The sequence below is a fragment of the Aptenodytes patagonicus genome, chromosome Z (assembly GCF_965638725.1).
Source record: "Aptenodytes patagonicus chromosome Z, bAptPat1.pri.cur, whole genome shotgun sequence".
Classification (NCBI taxonomy): domain Eukaryota; kingdom Metazoa; phylum Chordata; class Aves; order Sphenisciformes; family Spheniscidae; genus Aptenodytes; species Aptenodytes patagonicus.
Genome location: NC_134982.1, coordinates 37558799 through 37582660, shown reverse-complemented (window position 1 = coordinate 37582660; position 23862 = coordinate 37558799). Strand labels below are relative to the sequence as shown.

Below are 23862 nucleotides of genomic sequence, written 5' to 3'. Positions count from 1 at the left end.
AGCCCCGAGGCGGGCGGTACGTGTGCGGCCGCGGGAGGGCGCGGAACGGCCCTCCCCGCCCCCCTGCCCCCCCGCACGCGCTCCCTCAGGGCGCGCTCGGCGGCCGTTGTGTGCCTGCGCGCCGAGGGCCGCAACGCCTGCGTTTCCCCGGCGCCGCTGGGGCAGGGTTTCGCTCGGTTTGGCTCCGTGTCACACACAGATGTGACTCTTGTCTGTTCCCTGCAAACGTACAACCGTGACGGCTCACCTCCTCCCGCCTTCCTCCCCCCCCCCAACAAAAAAAAAAAAACCACCCTTTTACAAAAATTTCTTCAGATCCCACATCCAGCAGCAGCAGCCGCCGCCGCAGCAGAGCCCCGGGAGCTGATGGAGCAATGGGTGGGAAGCGGGAAACCGGCATCACAAGCGAAAACTTTTCATCTGCCTAACTTTTCGCTTCCCTTCTAACGCTCTCCCCTCTCCCCCTCCGGCTCCTTACCCCCGCCTCTGGGCTACGCTTCATTTTCCGCCGTGTCTCTCCCCTCTCTCTGCCCTCCCTCCACCTTTCTCCTCGCCGCCTCCTCTCTCGCTCGCTCCAGCGGCGCCTGGAGCTGATAAGGAAGAGGAGAAGCAGCGGGAGAGACTGCAGCCGCTGCGAGGAGGAACCGGGCAGAGGAGCGCGAAGGGGAAAGGGAGAAGAGGGAAGAGGGAGGCAGAGAGGGGCGGCCAGCCCCGCGCGGCGCCGCCGGCCACCCTCACCACAAAGTTGGCGGCGGCCGCTGGGCGGTTTTGACAGCTGGGCGCGGGCGGCCTCTGCAGCAGCCCCCGTCTGGCACAGAAAGTTTGGTGGGGAGGGACGAGGCAGAGGGAGTTAGTTTTTCGGGCCCCCCCCCCCGACTACTCTTTCCCCTTCCCTCTGCCTCTCTCTGCCGCCCTTGCCCGAGAGCGTGGAGTTACGAGGAAGCAACGCTGCCCTCGCAGACCCGCTCGCAGCTTCCCCCCGCCGCCTCCCCTTCCCCAGCCAAACAACCCAACAACAACAAACCAACCTGTGGAGGCTCTGACCCGAACCTGGGTCCCTCCTCCCATCACTTCCAGCTCTCCGCTGAAAGCTCTTTCTCTTTCTTTCTCTCTGCTGCTCGGGCTGAACTTTGGGGACTTAAGTTTTGGAAGAGTCCGAGAGAGGGGGGGGGGGGGGGGGGGAGAGAGAGACTCTCGCTACTGCTGCTGCTGCTTTTTTTTTGGGGGGGAGGGCGTATTTTTGGTTTTTAAATCTCTATTTTTTTAGTTCAAATCACCTGGGGGGGAGGGGGGGAGAGGGGGGAAGAGAGAGAGAGGCGCTGAGAGCCCAGAGGCAAAAGGAAGGGTGCAGGCACTGCCGCTGAGAGGAGATCGAGAGACAGGGGGTGCACTTGACAACCAGCATGCAGAGATGGTAAGAAGTTTCCAGCAGCCTTTCCTTTTCTTTGGTTTGATTTGATTAATAAATTGTGCAGTAACACAAGCAGCCCTGCTCGCTATCCGGTGTATTTCAGCCTTCAAATAAACAAGCAGCCGGGCAAGGCGAAGGAGGAGGATAATAAATAAATAAATTAGCCCTGTGCTGCGTGGATTGGGGGAAAAAATGACTAAGAGGCTGTACTAAACTTTAAGTGAGTTTGGGGGGTTGAAATGGGATGGCCACATGCTTTTTACCGCCTCCTTCCCTCCACTAAAGATGAGGGGCTAGTGTAAAAAAAGTGCGTGCATATGGAGGGAGGGAGAGTGAAGGTGGAGTGGGGTTGAATCGGACATACGGTGGTCTGATCTTTTTTGGACACCACCTTCTTCTCGGAAATGAGTAAGGTTTGCACGCAATATAAAGGTAAACGTTGAGAGCGGGGGAAGGAGCTGTGTGTTTGCGTGTGAAACAACGCCTGAGGCAGGGAGAGAGAAGTGTAAATCCACCTTTCCCTCCGTAACTCTTTTCTTTTTGTTGTGCATGTGCTTGCAGTTTGCACCTCTCCAATCAGCGATTGTTAGCAGAACTTGCAGAGTTATGCTGATGCCCGAACTGTAAAAGGGAGGGGGGAGCCCCCCCAAAACAACTTTGAGCAAGTTTTTGCTGCTTATTTCACATGCTGTGCAAATGCACGTCTCCTTTACAGCAGGGTTTTGCAAAGCAGGGTCTGGGCTTTCACGACCTCTTAATTTAAAAATTAAAAATCGAAATGACTGAGGACCTCAGTTGACTGAAGTCCGTTTGTCTGGGTTGTGATGTGAGGATACGTTAAAGAGCTGCGAAGAACAAGCACGTTTAAAGACCCATGACTACACTTAACATGCATAATGGTAACTGTTCGTATTAACAAGTGGACTGACCTCAGTGATGAACAGTGATCAGCCCATATTCAATGAAGCAGTATATTTTCAATCGCTGTTTGACTACTGCCTTGCTTTCAGTCAGCTTTTGTCACCTCACTCCAGGGATGTTATATATCTGTCTTGTCTGTCTTGAATATGCATGTGTGCGCACGCACACACGTGTGTATATGTATGTGTATGTATGTACATACATACATGTATGTATGTATATACAGCACTCAAACTATAGATACAGTGTGTGTCTCTGTGAATGGAGAGCTTGAGATGGAGGGTTTGTATTTTTCCCTTCTTTCCCGAACATGACATGTCTTGTTTCAGTGATCAAAGCCACAATTGGAGTGTAGAAGATGCAACTGTCAAATGTAGGCAACAATAAAAAAAAAAAAAAAAAAAAGAAGGGAGGGGGAAAAAGCAGCATGTGCCCAAGACTGTGGTTACAGTAACGCTGACAGAAATTAAAGTGGTTTTGAAAGCAGCATGCGATTTATGATGGTTCCCATTTACCTAGAGTCAAGCTGTTGTAAAATTGATGCACAAAAGACATCATGTAATAATCTGGTGTACCCAGGATTAAAGTGGCAATGAGTGTCTTTTTGTGTGTGTGTCTGGCCGACAGTTGAAATGGTTTGAAACTATTTTTAAGTAAGAAATCAAAGCAGGATATTACATATTTCTTTTCTTAACCTGTATGTTAGCTGTGTATAGCAGCCGGTGAAATATTTTTTAGTGGAAGTGGGCTTTTATTTCTCGTTATCTTCCATTTCCCCTCTATATTATAACCCATCTCCAAAGATGAATTTTAAAATGGGGTAGCGTTTTTGTCATAGTTTCAGAGTACAAATGTTCACAGTTTAATTACTGAGTTCATTTCAGAGAGTAATATTTAATAAGCCTGATCAGCAGATCTGCACAAGAATACCAAGTTCCTGTAAAAGTATGTGGAACTTTCCTTGCCCTTAAAAATTGCAGGAATTTTTAATCTGAAATTTAATGGGGCATATGAGCTGTCTGATACACTGTAGTTTCATTTTAAGCTGTCCAGTATTAATGAACCATCTAGCTCAATGTAAGTTCTGCTTTAAATTTCTAAAGCACATGAATTTTAAAATTTACCCACTAAATATTTCAAATGATCCACCTTTACCTGATCCAGATGCAGGAAAATCTAAATGTAAATTATAAACTAATTTGTTATGAGCAAATTTTGAAACTCCTTTTAAGACCTGGGATTGTGAAAGTGTTCCTTAAGCACATATCTTACACACATAACAGGAAAACCCTGCCTTGGTACATTATTTTGTAAAAATACAACACTGTGACATTTTAGGGGAAAAAACTGAGCAGATCTATGTCTTTAATCACATTTCATTTTTATTATTGAGGTATTTGTGTAAGATGGGTATGTGACTACATTAAACAAAGTAAAGGAACAGACAAAAGCAGAGATGACTACTGCTATATTAAAATGTGTTACAGTTTGAATTTTCTAGTGAGTTTTTGAGTTCAGTGCTTTACATAACATTTTGTCCTAATCTTGCTTGCTGTCAGAGATGTTTCATGGTTGTGCAATTGCTGCAGTCAAGAATGCCAATTTGCATTCCAGGAGTGTCATTTGATTACTTTTATCTGCACAGCTCGAAGACCAGCCCAGACCTCTCATTTCATCTTGCCATGTCACGAGTCAGTGCTGTGTCGTCTTTTCAAAAATCTGCCTGATTTAGACAAGAAAGAAAAGTACTTTCATGTTGCAGCCGCAGTCCCCTGCTAACTTGTCAGCAGCAGGATATGATTCACTTGGGCCCAGAAGAATGGTACAGAGACGAGGGTTAGGCGGTTCAATAAGCCCATGGACAGGTAGTGTGTGACGTCCCAAGAGAGCTTAAGTTAATGAAGAACAGGTCTGCTTAGTTCTTCACACTCTGACCTGGTGCTGTCCCCACAGTTTTCTCATTTGATCTTTCCCAGCAAATTGATCTTTTCTAGTACTTTTTTGCCTTCCAAGTTAGTCCTTGTGGGACTGAAATTAGCAGAGCAACTTAAGTTGGATAATACAGCTGTTCAGAAAAGAAGAAATTGGACACTAGCTCATAAAGGGGGGAGGGGAAAGTAAGCTATTCTTTCTGTTATTACTCAGTTTTCCTTTTTTTTTTTTTTTTAGTTTTAGTTTAGAAAACGTCACAATAGCCATATTACTTTGGAAGTTAGCTTGCTTTCTTTTCTATAGTCTGTATGGATGGTCCATTGCACACTGCATTAAATGTGTATCGTTTAAATAAAACAAACATGCTTGCAGCATAGACTGCAGGTTTGCTTTGGTATTTGTCAGTTGAACTTGCTTGTTAGAAATTATTTGCTAGTCTGTAATGAGGCTTTTACAGTTGTCGTAAGACATTTTAAATATCAATTGCACATGCCAACTACATTATTTATAACCTGCTAAATAACTGTAATTCCGTAGTATCCAATACTGAAATGCAGTGGAGATTAAACAATAAAGTCCATTACGAATAGTATGTGTAAATATTATGGTAGGTGAAAATACAGTCAGCAAATTACCACTGGCATTACTGGTTTTCTGGAAAAGCAGTGTATACAAACAAATTGGTTTTGAACTAAGGCACTCTGTACTTAAAATCTGGGTTCTAAAATGGGGCTATGGTATTATCTATCATTCTTTTTTACATTATTTTGCACTTCGTAATTGGGAAGTGGAATGGAGGTGTGTTTGTGTGTGTGTGTGTTTCAATACATACAGGGCTAGGTTGTCAAACAATGTAAGATTTCAAACTAGAATTTGGTAAATAAAGTGTAAGTTAGAAATGATTAAGAGGGTCTTCAGTATGCTGCACAATAATAAGCAGTATTTAACTTTCTGTATTTCATAGCAGATGTTCTCACATATCATCCATGTCCTTTCAAGTTGTAGAATTGAAAACACTGCTGAATGAAAACAAGAGTACTTATTATGTAAGGGAAATACTGCTCTCACTCTCTCTCAGCATTGCTTTTGAAAATGGGAAGGAACTGTAAGGGATCATTGGTCAGCTAAGCTCCTCTACAGAGCTAGAGGGAGCTTCATGATTTTATTAGATATGCCATAGGTAAGAAAAAGGGGAAGAATATTCTGAATAAGGCAGGGCTGATTACTAACTTTTTTCCAGAGCCGAAGATCTAGAACTTAGACTTTGAGGTGGCTTTATTCTATGTTACATACACATGTATGTCAGTGGGATTTGCGGCTGACTACAGATCTTGTAAATTTCAAGCAAAACAGAAATGACCAACAGCAAAGTAATTACATTAAAACAAGTCCAAGTAAAACATTGGATTTTATAAAAAAAAAAAAATTATATTTTTTTCCCCCTCAAAGATGGGAGTTTCTGTCAGTGTCCCTTTTCCTTTTGCACATTGGACACCATCACCAGAATTTGAAGTCTTTTCTTCACTGAATATTGTTTAATGGAAGAGTCCTTACTTTCAGTCTGCAGGTTTCCATGGGGCTTTTGATTTCATGATTTAATTTGATTTAATGTCCAGTATTAGTATGTGTTAGGAAAAAATTGTGCATGTCTGGAAATACAAAAAGTTCCCCCCAAAATACAAAAAAATAGAGCATATCTGTCATTTTGGAAATGTGTATCACTTCCTAATCTAGCCAGGAATTTGTACTTAATTTAGAGGCATAGCATTTAACATGGCTTAATAAAAAGCATCTGTTTAAACCTTGTATTCTGTGTCAGTTTCATCCCACCTAAATTCTGACATATTTGTTCTAAAAACGCATTGATCATAATTGCTGCTTAATAGTTATATGGCAGCTTTTACAAGCATTACTTTGGACAAACTTATTTACCATTTAAGTAAATGATATAATCCAGTGAGATAAACTACCAGATTTGTCTCCTTTATGTCTTGCACAGTAGCTCTCATTATGTGCCGTGCTAGTGAAAGCCTTTATTTGTTGATTATTAGAATCTTAGTACACTCAGGAGTTCTGCTGTAATTTAATGTGGTTGTTCAAAGAGGTTCTCTCATTTTAGAATCTTTCCATAGTACTCTCACCACATGTTATAAATATGTATATTTTATACTCCAGACACATATGCAAATACTTTTTTTCTTATTCAAGGTAAATCAAAGTTTTTGAGAGAGAATTCTTTTCATCTGCAACATCTATTTCAGTACTTCTCTCTTGAAATACTTTATATTAAAAACCCACAAATTGAGATAACTTAATCAGATTTATTTCTGATTTGTTACTTGAGAGAGTTCTTTCTGTTTCATTTAATTTTTTTTCATGGAGTTAAAATGTTCTACTATTCACTTAAATCAGATTTTTGTAGAAAATTGTAAGAAGCTAGAGAAGTCCTAAAAACACGCTGGGCATTGCAATTATTTTTTAATTATGAAAAACAGAATGTCCATAATGCTGATTCATAAGTCACAAGCCAAAAGAAAGCAAAATGCTATAAGCAAACCACTAAAAAGTTTTTAAGTCACCGTGGTCTGGTGCACTGTCTGGAAGTTTAGCTATGTTTTTGCAGCATATTACAATTGGTTACGTCTGCAGTTCTGCTGCATATAAAACTTAAGAAGCTAGGCCTGTTAGAATCCTTCAGCTATGGAGAAGTTTTTCGATGGTATGCAAAGCATATTATGAACTGTTATCAGCTGTAAATGAAGCTGAGTGTATGTACAACACCCATCATGCTGTCAGCTGGAATCACACTGAATTAGTGTTGCAACTTTATCATATTTGTCAAATATGTATTATTTTGAAACTTGTGATTTGTGCTTTTAGTCAATGCTTTTTAATGTTGAATACAAAGATGTAACAGCAAACAAAAAACATTTTTCCCTTTTTGTGACCTGACATTTGCCAAAGTGCCCCATGCTGAAATTTCTTTTCAGTATCTTTTTTTCTTCCAAAGCCAGACATGTACCCAGACACAAAAGCCTCTGTGTATAGCAAGCTGTTTTAAATATTGTGACTCGACGATGTGCTGTCCTGTCTCTGCTTGAGCCAAGGATCTCTGCTCAGTGTCTGTGGATTACCAAGTCCCTTCTTTATTGTACCTCTTGTCAGCTATTCCTATTCATTTAACCTTTCATTAGTGTCTGTGCAGCTTCACTGTCTGGAAAGGCAAGGAAAAACCTAAAGGCCTACTGTCACAGTTATTAGATTTCTCGGTTACATCCCAGCAACCATAAAGGAGTAAGAGTCAACACTATTGTCATGCATGCTGCTATCCTGGGGTGCAACTCTTCTGTGCACGTCAAGGACATGTGCCACATGTTGATAATGCATCCCAGGGATAAATGCACGACATGGGGGATAAACCAAGGCTGGCACTAATGAGCTTTGTAGGAGTTATTACAAAGACAAACAGTTGTGAAGGAATTTTGCTTAAAACGCTGAGGAGATGGACTTGCATTAAGTGTTGCCAAGGCTTGCTTGTGAGGTACTTGTCAGTCATGTTAGTTTCATTTAAGTGCCATTTACAAGGGAAAAAATGTTTTCTATGACTAAGAAATGTATTGCTTTTCCTTTTTTAAGCTGTCAGGATAAAGTGTACTTGAAGTAGTCCTCAATAATACACTGTATGACTATTTTTTCTATTTACTTGGTTTTGGATCAAAACCTGCAAATCTTGCAAGTTACTTGACAAAAATTCTGCAAACATGAGTTACAATGTATTTAAAAATATTCCTGTTAGCAAAGTTTCAAATTTACTCTTGGTGTTGTAAAAGCATTGACATTGTCTTGTCGGAGGCATAAATTTGGCTGAGAATATCTAGGTGCGTCTAAGTAGTTTCTTCTAGATTTGCCACCCAAAGAGCCAAAATTATTAGTTATGACACTGCTTCCTCATTCTGCTGAGGCACATCTTCCTTTTAGTCCAGTGCAATATTCACATACATTTTGCTTTTAAAGTTCATGTGAAGCCCATCTTACCTACCCTATTAAGCAAATCCAACAAACTCTGAGCTCTCAGTTTTTACAATAGTAAAAAATACATGCTTATTCCTGACCTCTCTATAGTTGACCTTTTAGAATGCATCTTAATTACATTTTTATCAGTAGTATTATAACAATATGATACATAACTTCATATGACTTTCGTAAGGATATTTTGGTCAAAACAAAATTAGACCTATAGATTTATAATTGAATAACTCCCCTTAGTTCTGTGTAAAGCGTAAGGGTCTAATGTTGGTCCTATTCATAGCAAGGTTGAAAGTGGGAGTGAAGGCATTGAAATCAGTGGAGTTAAAGCTATGTGAAGCTGGTGAATAAAATCTAGCCACCTCCTTTGTACTTTCTATATTGCATGCTAAGAGGATTTTGAAGATGATAAATCTAGTGGGCTACAGGAAAATTCTTACAGCTTCCTTGTTTCAGATGGACTGTTTAGATTGACATCTTCGAAAAGCGTGAGTGGTCATAATTTATTAATAGGAATTCTGGGCTTTTTAGTTTTTCTTTACATTTCTGATATGAAAGAAGTGAAGTGTGGCTGCACCTTTTGCTTTAGTTCAGAATATCAAAGCCAAAGTGACCAGCAAAATAGTAGTTGATTGTAGGAACAAGTGCCTGCAAAGAAAATTGTGTTTGAGAGAAAATTCAGCAAAAATAATCTTTTTATTTTTCTTGTTCAAACACTGGAAACATTTGTAACGCTGATACTGAATCCCACTTTCCTCAAATTAAAAGAGAAGCTGTTATATTTTGTGATTTGAATTAGACAAATATTTAAATGGAACAAGGTATTCAGACATGAGCTGAAACAAATGTAGTAGTGCCTACTTAGTTTAAAACATCCTTTCATTACTAGACTGATACTAGCTTTGATGAATCTAAAACTTACTACATGGTTTCCAAATCAAAGATGAAAGGACCAGTTAGGAATCAAATAAATTTTCCTGTTGAAATGTAGCATTTGACATTTAGAAAGATGTGCTTGGCATGATGAACCACTTCTCTTTACTGCAACTAGCTTGGTGATTTTTGCAATAAAACTACTTCGAAATTGAGTTGAGGCATAATAAATTTAAGGTAAATTAATTTGGAAGTCCTGATTAGTGCCATTTTTGAACTAAGGGAAATATTTCCCTAAAGCACTTTTTCCCCCTTTATTGTTAATACGTGCCAATTTTCATTGCTAAGTAATTACTTTTGTAGTTGTTTTGATAGACTCTTACTGGTCTAACTCCATTGGCTTTGTTGTGGCAGCGTGCCAGTTTTTTTAAAGAAAGGTTTTGTTATTCACCTCACTGTGAAGTTACTGGTATATTCCTAGTACTAATCAAGTGGACATATACCCCATCTGTATGTTTGAACAGTAATTGACAGTCTACAATACAGTGGGGCAGTGCTTTTATACTGATCTGATGCTAATTATATGTTTCTAAAAGCCTACTGATAACACTTAACTTTCCAGATTGAGATTCTGTACAGAATCCTAGAGTGCATCATGGAAAATGTTTTGCTGTTCTGCTGAAGATGCTAAGAATTAGTAAAAATTGGCAAATATTACTTATGTGATAGTGAAAACTTACTGCTTTCTTCTGTGCTAGGCCATGACCATACTTCAGTTAGCAGCTGTATTTTCAGTTGGCTTTTGAAGATGCCGTGTTTCTGATGTCCCATACAATATGCCTGATCAAAATAGGTGACACTACAAGCCAGTTGGCTAAGTGATTATATAAGAAATGTGAAGAGGCTGAGGAATTTATGTTGTTCAGTACACAAACTGGCATTAAGATTTTCTCCACACTTTGGTGCAAATATTAAAAAGCAATGTGTGAAATTGCATAAGTTATGTAACTAAAAGCTTGTAAGGGAATTTAAGTCTAAGCTGATATAATTCATATGGTAAAGACAGCAAGAAAGTTAAGTAGGAACAGGAAGCAATAACAGGTAAGTGATGTGTGATTTAAAGGTTTCTACTTCTTTACTTAAACTGTGCTTCTTATTTAACTTTTGCCTTCGGTGCGTACATTACAGTCTTCTCTATTTCCTCTTGTCCTCATGTAACTTGTACTACTTTGCATATCAGCAGTGAATCTCATTTATCAGCTGGTATATTTAAATTATTTATGATATCAAATGATTATTCCATAAGCAAGAAGTTCTTCAATTGCTGAGTGGACACTCAGAGAAGATGCAGACATGTGTCCTTTTTTGTTGCTTTTTGGAATGCTTTTGGCAGTATGAAGGCAGCAAGGATGGGAGTGAGCTACTTGGTTCTTCATGGTTTGGCTTGGGGGTCAGAAAGTGGCAAGAAGCTCTTCACCATCTCCTGCTAATTGATAGCTTTCATGAATACTCTAGTAGTAGTATTTTGATTAAAAATAAGAGGAAAAAGTCTCTGTGATGCTGGTGTTGGCAGAGAAGGAGGTGGGTAATGTGTGTAATGTTGAAGAGCTTGAACAGGCTTGTGTCTCTAGTCACCATAGCAGCAGGGCAAGAGGCTTGCCTCTTTCCTACTCTGCACACCTTTCCTGTCTCTCATGTTACCTGTGTGTGGAATTTCGTAGCCCTTTTCCTATTGACAGGTGGGGGCAGTATGGTGGGATGAGTTTTGTGTAATACAGGAGTTCTATGCAGGATTCGGAAGTCACTGGGTTATACAGAGGATTTGTGAGCGTGTTAGATAAACCTGTGGAACATACGGGCAGTTACTGTCTCCCCACTGTCAAACACTGAGGGTCAAAAAAAATCACTCTTCTTATGCAGTTGTTGCCAGAAATATGAAGAATCTAATCATGGTAGACTGAGCAGTTGCAAGAGAGAAACTTGCTGAGCGGTGAAGTCAAGAGAACTGCTCTTGTCCTCACCTTTATGGATTTAAGCCTCAAGGATGTGATGTGACGTGTTACAACTATTCACCTTCAGACTTCAGTTTTAAATGTAATTGGTTTTCGGGATTGTTTTTGCTCTTGTGGTCGTAAGTTTATAACAAAGCAACACAAATTTAGCCTCGTAACAAGCAAAATATACACGTTGCTTTTGCTTTACATATTGCAAGAATGATTTTAATTTATTGTGCTTTTTAAAAGATATATCAGTGGCATGTATGGAAAGATGAACTACAGATGTAACGGAAGAAAAAAACTTTTAGAAATTCTGCTGCAGCTTTCCTGTGTGTGTGGGGGGTGTGTGTATGTATGTATACGATATATTATGGTATATAAATACACAATATGTGTGTCTTTATAAATGCATTAACATATAAATAAAATATACACAGATACATACACCCACATACATAGTACACACATAGTACATACATACCTGCATACATATAAATGCATATTATATATGTATTTTTATATATAGATATGTATGTATAAAGGTTTTTCTGGACAGGCATTTTTGTTACCAGGAAGGCTTTTTGGGCAGTTCTGGTTCTTGAGTAAAAGTAAGACATAGATCAATCCTAAAAGCTGTCTGTGAAAATTAGTGCACTGCTAGAAGGGAAATCAAATATTGTACCTCCCTTTCATCTTAGGAGAACATTTTAGGAAACATTGGTTTCTGTTTGGAGTTTTGTATTTCTTATTTTATCCTTGTTGTTCTTCAGTTTTCTTATCTGTTCTGTGTATTATAAAGCCTCTTTCTCAACATTCTCATACAATCCACCGTATTTCCTTTGAGAAGTATATTAAGTTATCTTATTTTGTGATTTGAATATGTTCCCATAAGCATTACTTAAACCAAAGCTGGTATTGTGAACCTGTGTCCTAGAAATACATTACAGTAATGATAACAAGACCTGCTAACAACCAAGCTTCTGATATCTCTCTAATTCTGGGAACTAAAGATGACCATGCCAGCTCTTATGAATATTTTCCCTGGAAAAGCAGTGTAGGATTAGATTTGTAGAAGAATCCCTGCGTTTTTCTCCTAAATTAGGGATCTCCTCTCCTTTAAGAAGTCTGATGACTTCCATTTATGATTACAATATTCCATGAAAGGCATGACACTATGCCTTTTGTCACACATTATAAAAGAAGAATGACCAAAAATGGGCTGGCATTTCATTGGCTTGCAAAAGAGGATCTTCAATCCATTTATCTTGGGTTCTATTGCTGTTACAATGTACATTGAAGTATATTGTGATTATATTATCATGGGAGTGTTTTCACAATGTGTAGGGTTAGTTAGTTATCGTTATGTTGTAGAAAATATCTCTATTTTCTGTGAAAAAGCTTCAGGACTCTGAAGGTTTTAGGAACCTGCTGTTCCTAGTAAGATAGTCTTGGGAAAATAACTGTTTGTAACTGAGGCTACTCATAAAATAATAGGCAGTATCAGGTGTTGGCAAAATGCGGTGCCAGGGTGGGAAAAATCATAGAAAATGTTCATAAATTAGGTAAAGGTTAATGGAAGCCCAGTTGAAATTGTCATGTTACTTAGCAGATACATTCTTTTAATACCATTCATGTAATTGCAGTGTTGCCAGTCACTGAGGTAGGTATGCAGAAGTGCTGCATCCCATGTGAACAGAGACAGGTGCTGTTTAACTCAGTTTCAGGCAAGGTAGAAGTTGGTGCATTTGAGGCATTACATAGTTTCACTGGAAGTGCTGGGGTTTTTGTTAGAGGGTTTGCACTGTACTCATTGCTAGCCTTTGGTACCTAAAAATCTCTTCGTTAACTAGCGTATTGAAATTTCATCCCAGGATGTCAAGAAAAGGTGTTACAAACTTGAATCATAGGCCAAAGCCAGATAGCATTCTAGGACCTTTCTCAGATAGAAACATGGGATATGTGTGGCAGTTCAGGATGGAGTGAACAAACTTCATTTGCAGTTCATTTAGAATGAACTGATGGAACAGATCCTCTCTCATCAAAGTAGTCAATAGCAGATCTTACACTGACTTCAGAAAAACTTTGGACTTTTAAAGTTCCTGATTCTTGTGAGTATACCTACTGAAGACTGTTATTGCAAGGTAGCCTTTAGTAGGAGTTTACAGCTTGTCAACTAATTTGCATTGTCCTGATCGTATGTAGTTTAGTTCACTTTCAGTGTTGGCAAAGCTACATGACGTGCTGCAAGCTAATTGATACACTGTGAATCTGTATCCTGATCACCTGATGGTTACTTCTTTGTGTAGTTGCTTTCTAACGGTTCATGGGTGTTTTGCCTTTAGCTTTCATGAGCTTAATGTCCAGTCGTAATTACCAGAGCTGGAAAGTGGTAGGGCAATGGTATTAACACTTGGCTCTGAAAGGATCATGGGAACTTGAATCATGGCATATATTCAAGATTTTTTTTTAATGTCTTATGCTAAAGACAGCCACTCCATGAATAGTATCTGAGTCACCATGTTAGTTATCCAAAACCTCATAGAACTGAGGAAAAAACATTGTCTGGAAAAGAAGTCCAGTCATCCTTCTAGTGTAGTGACTTGTAAGAACTGCAAGAGGGGGTCAGTTTTATAATAAGTGATAGTTGCAGAGTTAAAAAACCCCCACAACTGAATACATATCAGTAAATGTGTGGTCTGCATAATATTACCATCTGTAGCATGTAGTCGTATGTTGATTGTGAAGGCTGGAAATGGGGTAATAATGTAATTCTGTGGTATACTGTAATGTTCTCAAAATACAAGTCTGTCTTAAATAGAGAAAAATCCATGGATAACTTGATCTGGTTGATCAGTGCAATGCACATGTAGAGCTCTATATGATTATTTGTTGTTCTGAGGTGGATTGTAACTCTGGAGTGCACTGAATTCTAGTATCTTTGTATTTATTCATACTAGCATTACACTATTACTTATTTACAGCACTTGAAATGCACCAGTGCCTTTTGGATGCAGTATCAATGCCCACAAAGCATGCAAGATGAAGTCTTCCCTTCTCTTTAGGTGAAGCTAGTTTTCTAAAGGTATTGTTGTGTTTGTGAGACTGAGAGAAGTAGGGGTGTAGTTTCTGAGGCAGGCACAATTTAGACAAGGCTAACAGAGGTTGATATTTTTGAGGTGCTGTCAACTTTGTTTCTTTTTTCCCCAAGATTAGGTTATTTGTTCATGAACTGAACTAATGCTGAATGTGGTCCACCCAGCTACTATGCAGGTTGTTAAGCAGACTGCTTCTGAGGTGATGTTAAAGGTAGTGGTTTTAACTGAGGAAGACTTAAGTGGTTTAATCATAAGTGCCATGTTAGCCCTATTACCACAGTTGTAATCAACGAACAAACACTTAACTCTTTCAGCTTAAAAGGGAATAGGCATCTGGTGCTGTGTGTTCTTCATGGGAAGCCCTGTCTTTGAAAATTTTATTTCTTCCCTCATACAAACATAGTGTATGACATCACAGGCACACTCTTTCCAAGTATTCGGCAAGGGCCATGTTTTTTGTTAAGTGTCTGAAGGAGGAAAAAGAGGGTTATTGTCAAGTTTTGTCTAGATGGGACATGGTACATGCTGACAGAAGAAATACTTCTGCCAACAGTGCTACATCATCTCTCTAAGTAACATTAACTAAGTTGATGGAGGTAGCATTACTATACTCATTTTGAAAAGGCAATGTATATTTTTTGTTTTAATTTTGTCTAAGAGTGGAAATTAAAGAAGGTATGCTGTTACCTTCTATAAGATAGGTACCAAAACTGAAGTATCTGGTTTGTTTGTGTATCAAGAATATGTAAGCTGTTTTCTAAACACTTGAAAACCCTAAAAAAATGCTGTTGTGTCCTATGCAAATATTAGCTTCATGAATTTCAGCCTGGAAAAGCCTATTAATTATGATCACTCTAACTTAAGGCGTACTTTCCAAGATAGCTGCCCCACAAACTTATGTACAGAGACAGGTTCAGTGTTTCATGTTACAGAAAACTGAGATCACAGGACTTCCTGATGAAAAAATGACATTAAAAGTACTTCTTTGTAGGGAAGATGGCAGAGCAAGGAGACCCTTTCAAGCATCTGAGAAAGCTTACTTAAACTAGTTGAAGTCTAATTCTTTCTATAGAATGAAACAAGACATCCATAAGGTTAATCCCCATGGACATTCCCATTATATCTCATTTGGTGTCTTGTTGGTTTCTTAAATGAAAACATTTAGAATCTAGATACCTAATTGAGCTGCTCAGAGTTCACTTATTCTGAATTTATTCCTAAAGGCCCTTCCAGGGGCTATCGGTTGAAGGCATGTTGATGATATGTCTTTGACACTAATGTTCTTTTTTTTCCTAATGCCAATATAAGTACTACTTGTATAATCCTTGCCTAATTTATTTTAGAATTGATAGAATTTGGTGTTTCATCCCAGATTTAAGATCCCATGCCCACAGTCATTAAAGAAATCTTCTTTGATTTATATAAATGTTTTGTCATAATGTAGTCTTTAGGGAAGAATTACACCCTTTCACTAAAAGAAAAAAAAAACATTCAAAGGATTGAGTTTCTTTTTCTTAATTTGTAATATAGCCCATTTTGGTGCTGCAGGGCAGTATTTTTTTCTCTCCAGCTTATGAAGGGTGTTTCAGCTAAATATACTCATACCTTTAAAAATCATTTGGTGTGAGAACTTTTTAAGTTAGAGGGTGGTTTTTTTTTTTTTCTATAATACAGTATACCCTGCCTTTGAGCTTTCAATTTAAGTCTTCTGTCATATACTGCCAAAAAGTTTGTTCAGAGCTCTGTCTGTGTTGAAACATGTATGCCTGTCCCAGTGTCATAACTAATTATATACCTTGTATGCTTACTTCTAGTAATTGGAAAGTAGACCTACCGCAGGATAAGTTTTAGTATTAGATTGTATCTTGGGGACATGTTACAGAAATCAAGTTTCCACCAAGCAGCAACTTGAATTTGTAAACAGATATTACTATTTTAAGTGCATCATCTCATGATTGTTTCTTGACATCTGTGTGTGTTTGTTTTAAACTTGGGGAGAGGGTATTTCTGAACTGTACCTCTGCATGCATAGTAATTATATACTTAACCTACTTCTCTTCAACCACAGTATTCTGAAGTGTCTGTTGTCTCTACTTGAAATGAAGGCCTCTTGTTGCCATACTTTCTGCAAATTTTGTTTGGTGGTTCAAAACTTCACAAAAATGTGTCTGTGCACAGTGTCTGGCTAAGTTCTGCTTGGCTGCAATGCTGTTTTCAGTTCCATAACAAAAGAAAAAAAAGGAGGGAGGCTGGCATTTTGATCAGGAAAAAAGCATAAAAGAGTTATAGGGAAAAGCAACACTCCTTTCCTCTTTTTCTTTGCAGCATCCTTTGCTTGTGTTTTGTGAGTGTGTATATATACATATATGTGTGTTTGTGTGTCTATAAATTTTCCTAGGTACATGCAGAAAGGGAGAAGGAGCCTTGTGGTTATGTGTAAAGTTTTACTTTGCATGCTCACAGCTAGGCTAGCAAACAATGACTTATACGCACCAGCATGTATAAAGTATTTGCTCCTTGTCCATGCCTGCTGAATGAACACTTTGCCAGTCTTAAGTCTCAGAGCTTCACTTCTTGTCGCAATTAAAGTCTTAGGACCTAGCATTTAATGCTAACGATAGATTACAGTATTGTCAGGATATGTTCTGATTTTGGTCTTTGTTGAATTATGAGACCACATTTTTATGGAAGTTGTATGGCTACTTGCTGTTGTGCATTAAAAACTGTTACCGTCGTAGAGTATGTATCATTTTATGAAAACTACAATAGTAGTGCTTGGATTTCTCCTAAAGGCATATTTATTTTTTTTAGATAAAATAGAAAAATAATGGATATATCTATGATGATGATAGTTTTACAGGGAAACATAACTTTTTATTTGTTTAATAAGGAAATAAGTGCTTGTCTCTCATTATGTGAAAACTTCAGGTATTTTTTTCTTTTCCAATTAAGGGTTTCTTAGATAACTTACTGGTTATGTAAGTTTCTGTGTTATCTGTTAGTTTCTGTGTTCAGAACGCAGCATGATTTTGTCAAACGAGTTTGTTACTTTGTGGCATCTTCAAAATTAATGTGTATTAAATCACTTACTTCGACAGTTTTTGACAACAAAATGCATTTTTTAAGCAGTTTCAGTGTCTTGTCAGGCAATTTGATCTTCCACTTTCCTCTCCACAATAGGTGTTTCTTAGAAGGTTCAGGGGAAGAGAAGACTGGGTCAGTCTGACCAGGGAAAGTATAATGCTGTCCCACATTCCAGTTTTATATGGTTTCAGAACTGAGTTAATATTGCTTGCTGAGAAAGATGAGTGTACTGCATGTAAGATCTTTAAGTGATTTTTAAACTTCAGTTTTCTTTTTCAAAGATACACAAAAATCTAGTATCCTAATTTCTTCAGAAAAATAAAGGATTATTTACTAATACAAAAAAGCATACTTTATATATAGGGTTTTTTTTTAAATACTTATCTTGTTTGAACTTAAGCTATTTTATTCTCTTTCTTTCTCTTCTGTTTTTACAACTCTCCACTCACACATGGATTTGAAACACTTAACAGGAAACTAAGCCAGCTATTCCAGTGATGTGAAACTTGGAGATAAAGTTGTCTGAGAAACAAGCACATCTTACTCAGTCACTGGGGAAGAAAGTAGGCTGGGTATTTTCCTATACCACAGTCTGGGGAATTCGTCTTCTGTATCTGTCATTCATTCTTCTCTTCATTGATACCTTTTTTTTTTCTCCTTTGTTTGCTGTAAAGGAAGAAAACAGTTTTGTCGCTATCCTTCAGTCACTTTGGATGTGACTGTTTTAGCCTTCTTTCAGCCAGATGAGATATTTATGGTTTTCTGCTTCTCCCTAAGCTTCTGATTTTTAAGTCCATCTTTCCTCCTGAAACCTTATCTCAAAGTTTCCAGAGCAGTAGCAGAGAGAAACTGACATAAGAGTTTTCATTTCTGGTCACAGAAATCTTAGTTGTCAATGAAAACAAAACTACAAGCAGTAGCAGAGCGCCATGAAGCTATCAGTCTGAAGGGTCAGGTAGATTCTGCGTTGGTTCCATTCATTTTGTGTTTGAGAGGCCTGTCATGCCACAAGGACTAAAATTTGAAGTACAAGCTCCAGATTTCTTAAAAATTAATGACCCTTGCCTGAAAACAATTCCTACTTGCCCACAAATCTGAGAGAGGTTTTCAAGTCCTGGCAGTTAGTGTATATCAAGGTTTCTGTATAGAGAATTAGAATGTAAGTTGATCAGTCCAGTAAAGGAGAATGAGGCAGTTAATAGCAGTTTTGATAAAGTAAATGTCATTTGACAGTAACAGAAACCTTTGTATCAGTAAACTAATTGCTAGTTGACAGGAACATAAAACTATTAAACTATATAAAATAACTAGAGAAATGCTGTCTGGAATAAAAATTACTTTTCTTACACATAAAAAACCACGTGACAGTAGAAGAAAGTTTGGCCTGGTGGTGTTCTCTGTAACATGTAGCTGAACATAATACCAGATTTATTTTGTCATTGCTCATGTGGTAGACCTTACCACTGTTACGTTGTTTAGATTATGTTTAGATTATAAAACCAAAGAGTTGATAATATCCATTATTATGATAAAAAATACAAAGTTTTTCCTTCTTTTAGCTACTACTGCAATGATAATTAGTAAGCAGTGCAGTAATTGTCATTTCTTCTACAGTACCTTTTCTTAGGGGAAAGTAAGGCAAGATCCTCGGTGGAAAAGAGAACTCAGTTTAATTTGCACAAATATGGCTTGATTTTGAGGAAAGCATGTGTAAACAATGCAGAAATGGATTCAACTATGAGAAATGGGATTGACTTTTGAGTTGTGACCATATTCCGTGTCTTAGTTCTGGAGTTATGAGCTCAGAAGAACCAAAGGAGGTTTTGCAGCACTGGTATTATGAATATGGTACAAACAGAAAAATACAGATGTGTTTTACCGGTATTTATTCAGTCTGCTGCTCGTTTCTCTCTGTCGTCTCTTGTCTCAGTTTTAAGCTTCCTAACAACTTGTGATACATACACAGAAAACTTCTCCTGTACTTTTACTGAAAGTAACTTGTAGTGCTTTACATTTTATTCCCCTCATTGATTTTATTTTTAAAGCAAGTTTATTGTAGTTTTTTGAATGTTTTATAACACATACAAAAAAGTAGTAAAACATTGAAACATCCTGTTTGATGACATCTTACTTATCATTGTGTATTTACTGTGTCTAAATACCAGAGCATATAATATCTGCATTTAATGTACATGAAAAAAATGGATGGAAAAACTCAAAGACCTGTGTGTATGGCAGTGCTGTTGTCTTTTGCTAGTATGCAACATATTATTGAGTTATGTCTCTTGGGAAGACAGAAAGCATTTTAAGCTCTACAAAGTTGAATGACTTTTGTTGTGCAAAAATCCTTAAAAACAAAATCCCATCAAACCAGACCCCCAGCATCTGGTTTTCATCTGCTCTGATTGTATCAAGAGGAAACAATCCCATATAGATGAAGAGTTGTATTCACCATGAGTTAGGTCCCTAGTGTGTTTGCAAGGGTTGAAAGAGCCACTATCCAGAACTTTGAGGAACACTTGTCTGACACAGTTACTGAATGTAACTTTTTTTGGTTTTCTAGTGTCACATTTGTATTTCCCTCATTTTTCAAGAGCTTTGTTGAAGCTAAAGGATAGTTTTTTATCCAGAATCATACACAGGGAGGTTATGCTTTCGTAAAAGAAAAGTGCTATATGTTATTTCATGCATATCAGTACCACCAGTACCATATCAGTAGTCTCTCAAGGGGAGAGTGTGGGTCTGATCCTCTCAATTAATACTTGTTCTCCTTTCCCATTCCCACAAATGCCTGCCAGACCTGTGATACAGTAACAAAAATTCAGTTGTGAACAGCCTCAGAAACATGATTGGTGCTGTCTGGACTGGAAAGGAAGGATTCCAGAAACATGATAGATGGTAAGATGAAGCCCTTCCCCAGTGCGAAATGAAGTCCGTGCCTAATTTGGAGATAACAAAACATCTGGCTCCGTGAGTGATCAGACTTACTCTGAAGATCTGCAGAGGACTATGATATGTCTTGTTCATATTTAGTATTTTGGAGTGCTTGAACTCCAGCTGCGTCCCCTCTGATAAATGATGAGCTGTGAGAGAGAGATGAGCAAACTTCAGGTGTCTTTAAGCAAGAGGCAGCAGGAACAAACCAAATTAGTGACGTGGAACATCTAATGGATTTATTTTAAATAAGAAGTGCTTCCCTGAAAGCCTTGATATTTATATCAGTGGGAAATGAACCATAGTAAATTCAACAGGTGCAGGCAGGAGCAAGTGTCTTCACTGGTTTGAATACAAGAATAGAGTTCAAATCAGAGTGAATTAAAAACAAAGCAGTCCAACAACTAAATAGTCCAACAGTCTGTAATGTTGCCCCTAAATCAATGTAAAATACTGTAAAATACAGTATTGTGGCAGATTTTGTGTCAGTGCGTTAATATGAGTACAGATTTGTCTCCCCGACTTCAACAGATATTTATATCTGTCCTTAGAACTTTGCCAAGCCATGCCCTGTATGAGGTACCTTCTTACAACTTGCATATGCTGCTTGTGCTTTATGATCCTCTGTTTTCAGTAATAGGTGTGCCTGATCAGAACATGTTGACTTTTTCTCAGAAGATGTCAATCAGGTGAATATTGCTGGTTGAATTGAATCCCATGTGGAAAAAGTAGGACTTTTAGCACACAGATTTATAAGATGTAACCAGCTTCCCAGTTGGTCTAATTGACTTCATTGTGAGAATGCAGATTTTTACCAGCTAAGGCTGTGGTTTCTCTGCATGATGGAGTCTGTCTTACCAGATGGAGTCTTAGGAGCGTTTGCATTCTCTTGAGCCCCTCTGCATGCTCAGGTGCTTCTTCTGAACTCTTAATTAAAATAGGTGGTTTATTTGAAGCATGATTTCTCTTACTCCACTGTCCTAACTAAATTTTGAATCAATCAGTCTTTATGATTGCTTTGAATAGTAAATGTATGTGTGCCAAAACTGGACAGAGGAAAAAAAGTTGGCTGTCTGCAGAATGTTTGTACAAAACAACTGAAATTCTTCCCAGCATTCTATACATTATCTGAAAACTACCTTCAATTAGGTGAAAATGCTTAGAAAATCACTTTTGAATAATAAACCTTAGTTTTGTGAAGAAGATGGCAGTTCTTGAAGTTACCAAAACATGCTCAACATGTAACATAAAGTAAGTTAACAGTCTGGGACTGGGTCTTAAAGTTACTTAGAAACATTTGTTCATATTAATCTTACTTCACTAAGTGAAAGACTTTTCCATTGCTTGTTATAGGTAGAAATGATTGCCAGTAATGACTGTGCAGGATATTGAGAAATGCTTAGTCAAAACAATGCAACCTAGGTAGATGGGTTCAGTGAATTGTTTATGAAGGACTAACTAGCCCAATTGCAAAATGATACCTTGCACTTCCCTTGTCCTATGTTCAGTCCATGAGATGGTTATTACATTTGTTGATGTGATGAGTTAACATTGGCTAAGGGCCAAACTCCCACCCAGCTGCTCACTTACTCCTTCACTCCTGACTCCTCTACTACCCCCAGGCAGGGCAGGGGGATGTGGAATTGGAGGTTTATGGTCAGTCCATAACAGCTCCTCTCTGCCATTCCTTCCTCCTCACACTTTTTCCCTGCTCCAGCGTTGATCCTTTCATGGGCTGCAGACCTTCAGGAAAAATCTGCTCCAGTCTGGGCTCTCCATGGGCCACAGCTCCTTCAAGGAATATCCACCTGCTCTGGCATAGGGTCCTCTACAGGCTGAAGTGTGGACATCTATTCCAGCATGATCTTCTCTGTGGGCTGCAGGGGGATCCGGTGCCTGGAGCAGCTCCTCCACGTCCTTCTCTGACCTTAGTGTTCGCACTGCTTTTTCTTAGTCTTTTTCCCCTCCCCCTCTCTCTGTTCAGTGTGCTTTGCCCTTTCTTAAATATGTTTTCCCTGAGGAACCACCATCTTGGCTGAGGGGCTCAGCTGTGTCCTGCAGTCAGTCCATTGGAGCCAGCTATGTCCAGCACAGGGCAGCCCCTACCCTCTTCTCACAGAGGCCATGCCTGCAGCCTGCCTATTGCCAACACCTTGACACCTACATCAGCACAGTTGAATCAGACAATATGCAGTACTTTGCCTCAAATTAAGATTTATTAATTTTTTACTTTTGCATTATGCTCACTTTTAAGATTGGGAATTTATAAACTGTTACTGTTTTGTGGTGGTGCTCTATATGAGTTGTTTGGGGCTTTTTTGCTTAACTTCTGAGTCAATCCTTAGCTTAAGTGATTTATAGATTGGTTGCCCACACCAATTAACATGGAGGGAATCTAATTTGTTCCACAGAAAAAGTGTATTTTTTTGTTCTGTAATCATTTCGATATTAGGATACGTGTGCAGCCAGGCATGTGTGTAAGCAACAAGGTTTGTGGAGGTATGGTTTGCAACAATGCAAGTCCTCATATAGGACTTGGTTCAGTCAGTCACTGGAGTAGACACTCCAAATGTAAGAATAGTCCCGTTCCTACCAAGCATAACAATTCTCCGATTATAAGCAGCAGAACTATTCAGTATAACTAAGAGTATTTTAACTGTTGTACTGAATGTAGGTCCTAAATGAAGAAAAATTCCATGCTTAGAATCCAGTACTTCTGATTATATGAAAAATAATGTGGTTCATTCCTATCTTACAGATTTTAGGAGTCTGACCCATTAGTGCTGCATGGAATCTAGGGCCTTAAAGTCTTGTTACCATGATTATAATTTAACATTAAACATACTAGGCTACAAAAGTCATAAGACACTTTTTTTTTTTGTTCTTGTTGAGTTAGGTATTTTTTCTCAGATAGTCATTAACTGTTAGAAGTCTGTGTTCTTTTACATTGCTTGGCTTGCTGTTTGGCAATGTTATGTTCTGCTGTATTTGCTTGGAAGGTGAAGAGTTTCCTCTCCTCGAATTTTTGGCTGTCTGCAGTCCTTTCCCAATAAGGTCCCCTTGCGTGGAAGATTATGTAGAGAGATCAGCAGTGATGCAACTTTGTCTTCTTGCCATACATCTTTCCAGATGATTAGTTCTCTGGTTGTCTGGGTAATACTGTTAAACTATGTCTAAATATGGAAAGAGGGAACCCTGCTGAAAATTTACTAATTTGCTGCTTATCAAGGCTAGTCCACCATGACTTTCATTATTGTCAACTGGTAATGTTTCTTTGTCCCAAATTTGCTGATATCTCACTCAAAAAGAAGCAATTACAAAATTTTTGGAACCTTTTCATGTCAGCCATCTTGGGAAGTGCCACCATGTGATCTTTTCTCTCCAGTTAATTAAATTACCGAGTTTTGAAGCCTGCTTCATTTTTAACCAAACAAGCACTGTGAATTTTTTGCAGTTAGGCACTTTGTAAGTGCAATTATCGCTGATTAACTGAATTCTGTTTCCTATAGGTTTGTAATAAAATTTCTGGTTTTTGGAGGAGGGGGTCAACACTTGCTTTTCTTGTCCAGATTTAGATTGTCTGAGAGAT

At 38.5% G+C, this 23862-nt stretch overlaps 1 protein-coding gene across 1 annotated transcript in view; it reads left to right on the top strand.

The window, feature by feature from the left end:
• The first annotated feature begins 1354 nt into the window (after positions 1-1354).
• BNC2 (basonuclin zinc finger protein 2) overlaps positions 1355-23862 on the top strand; it is a 327345-nt gene continuing 304837 nt past the window's right edge. The window contains exon 1 of the mRNA XM_076362148.1: positions 1355-1414. Coding sequence (XP_076218263.1) covers positions 1412-1414 — 3 coding nt within the window. The 5' untranslated portion in view covers positions 1355-1411. The remainder of the gene's footprint in view (positions 1415-23862) is intronic.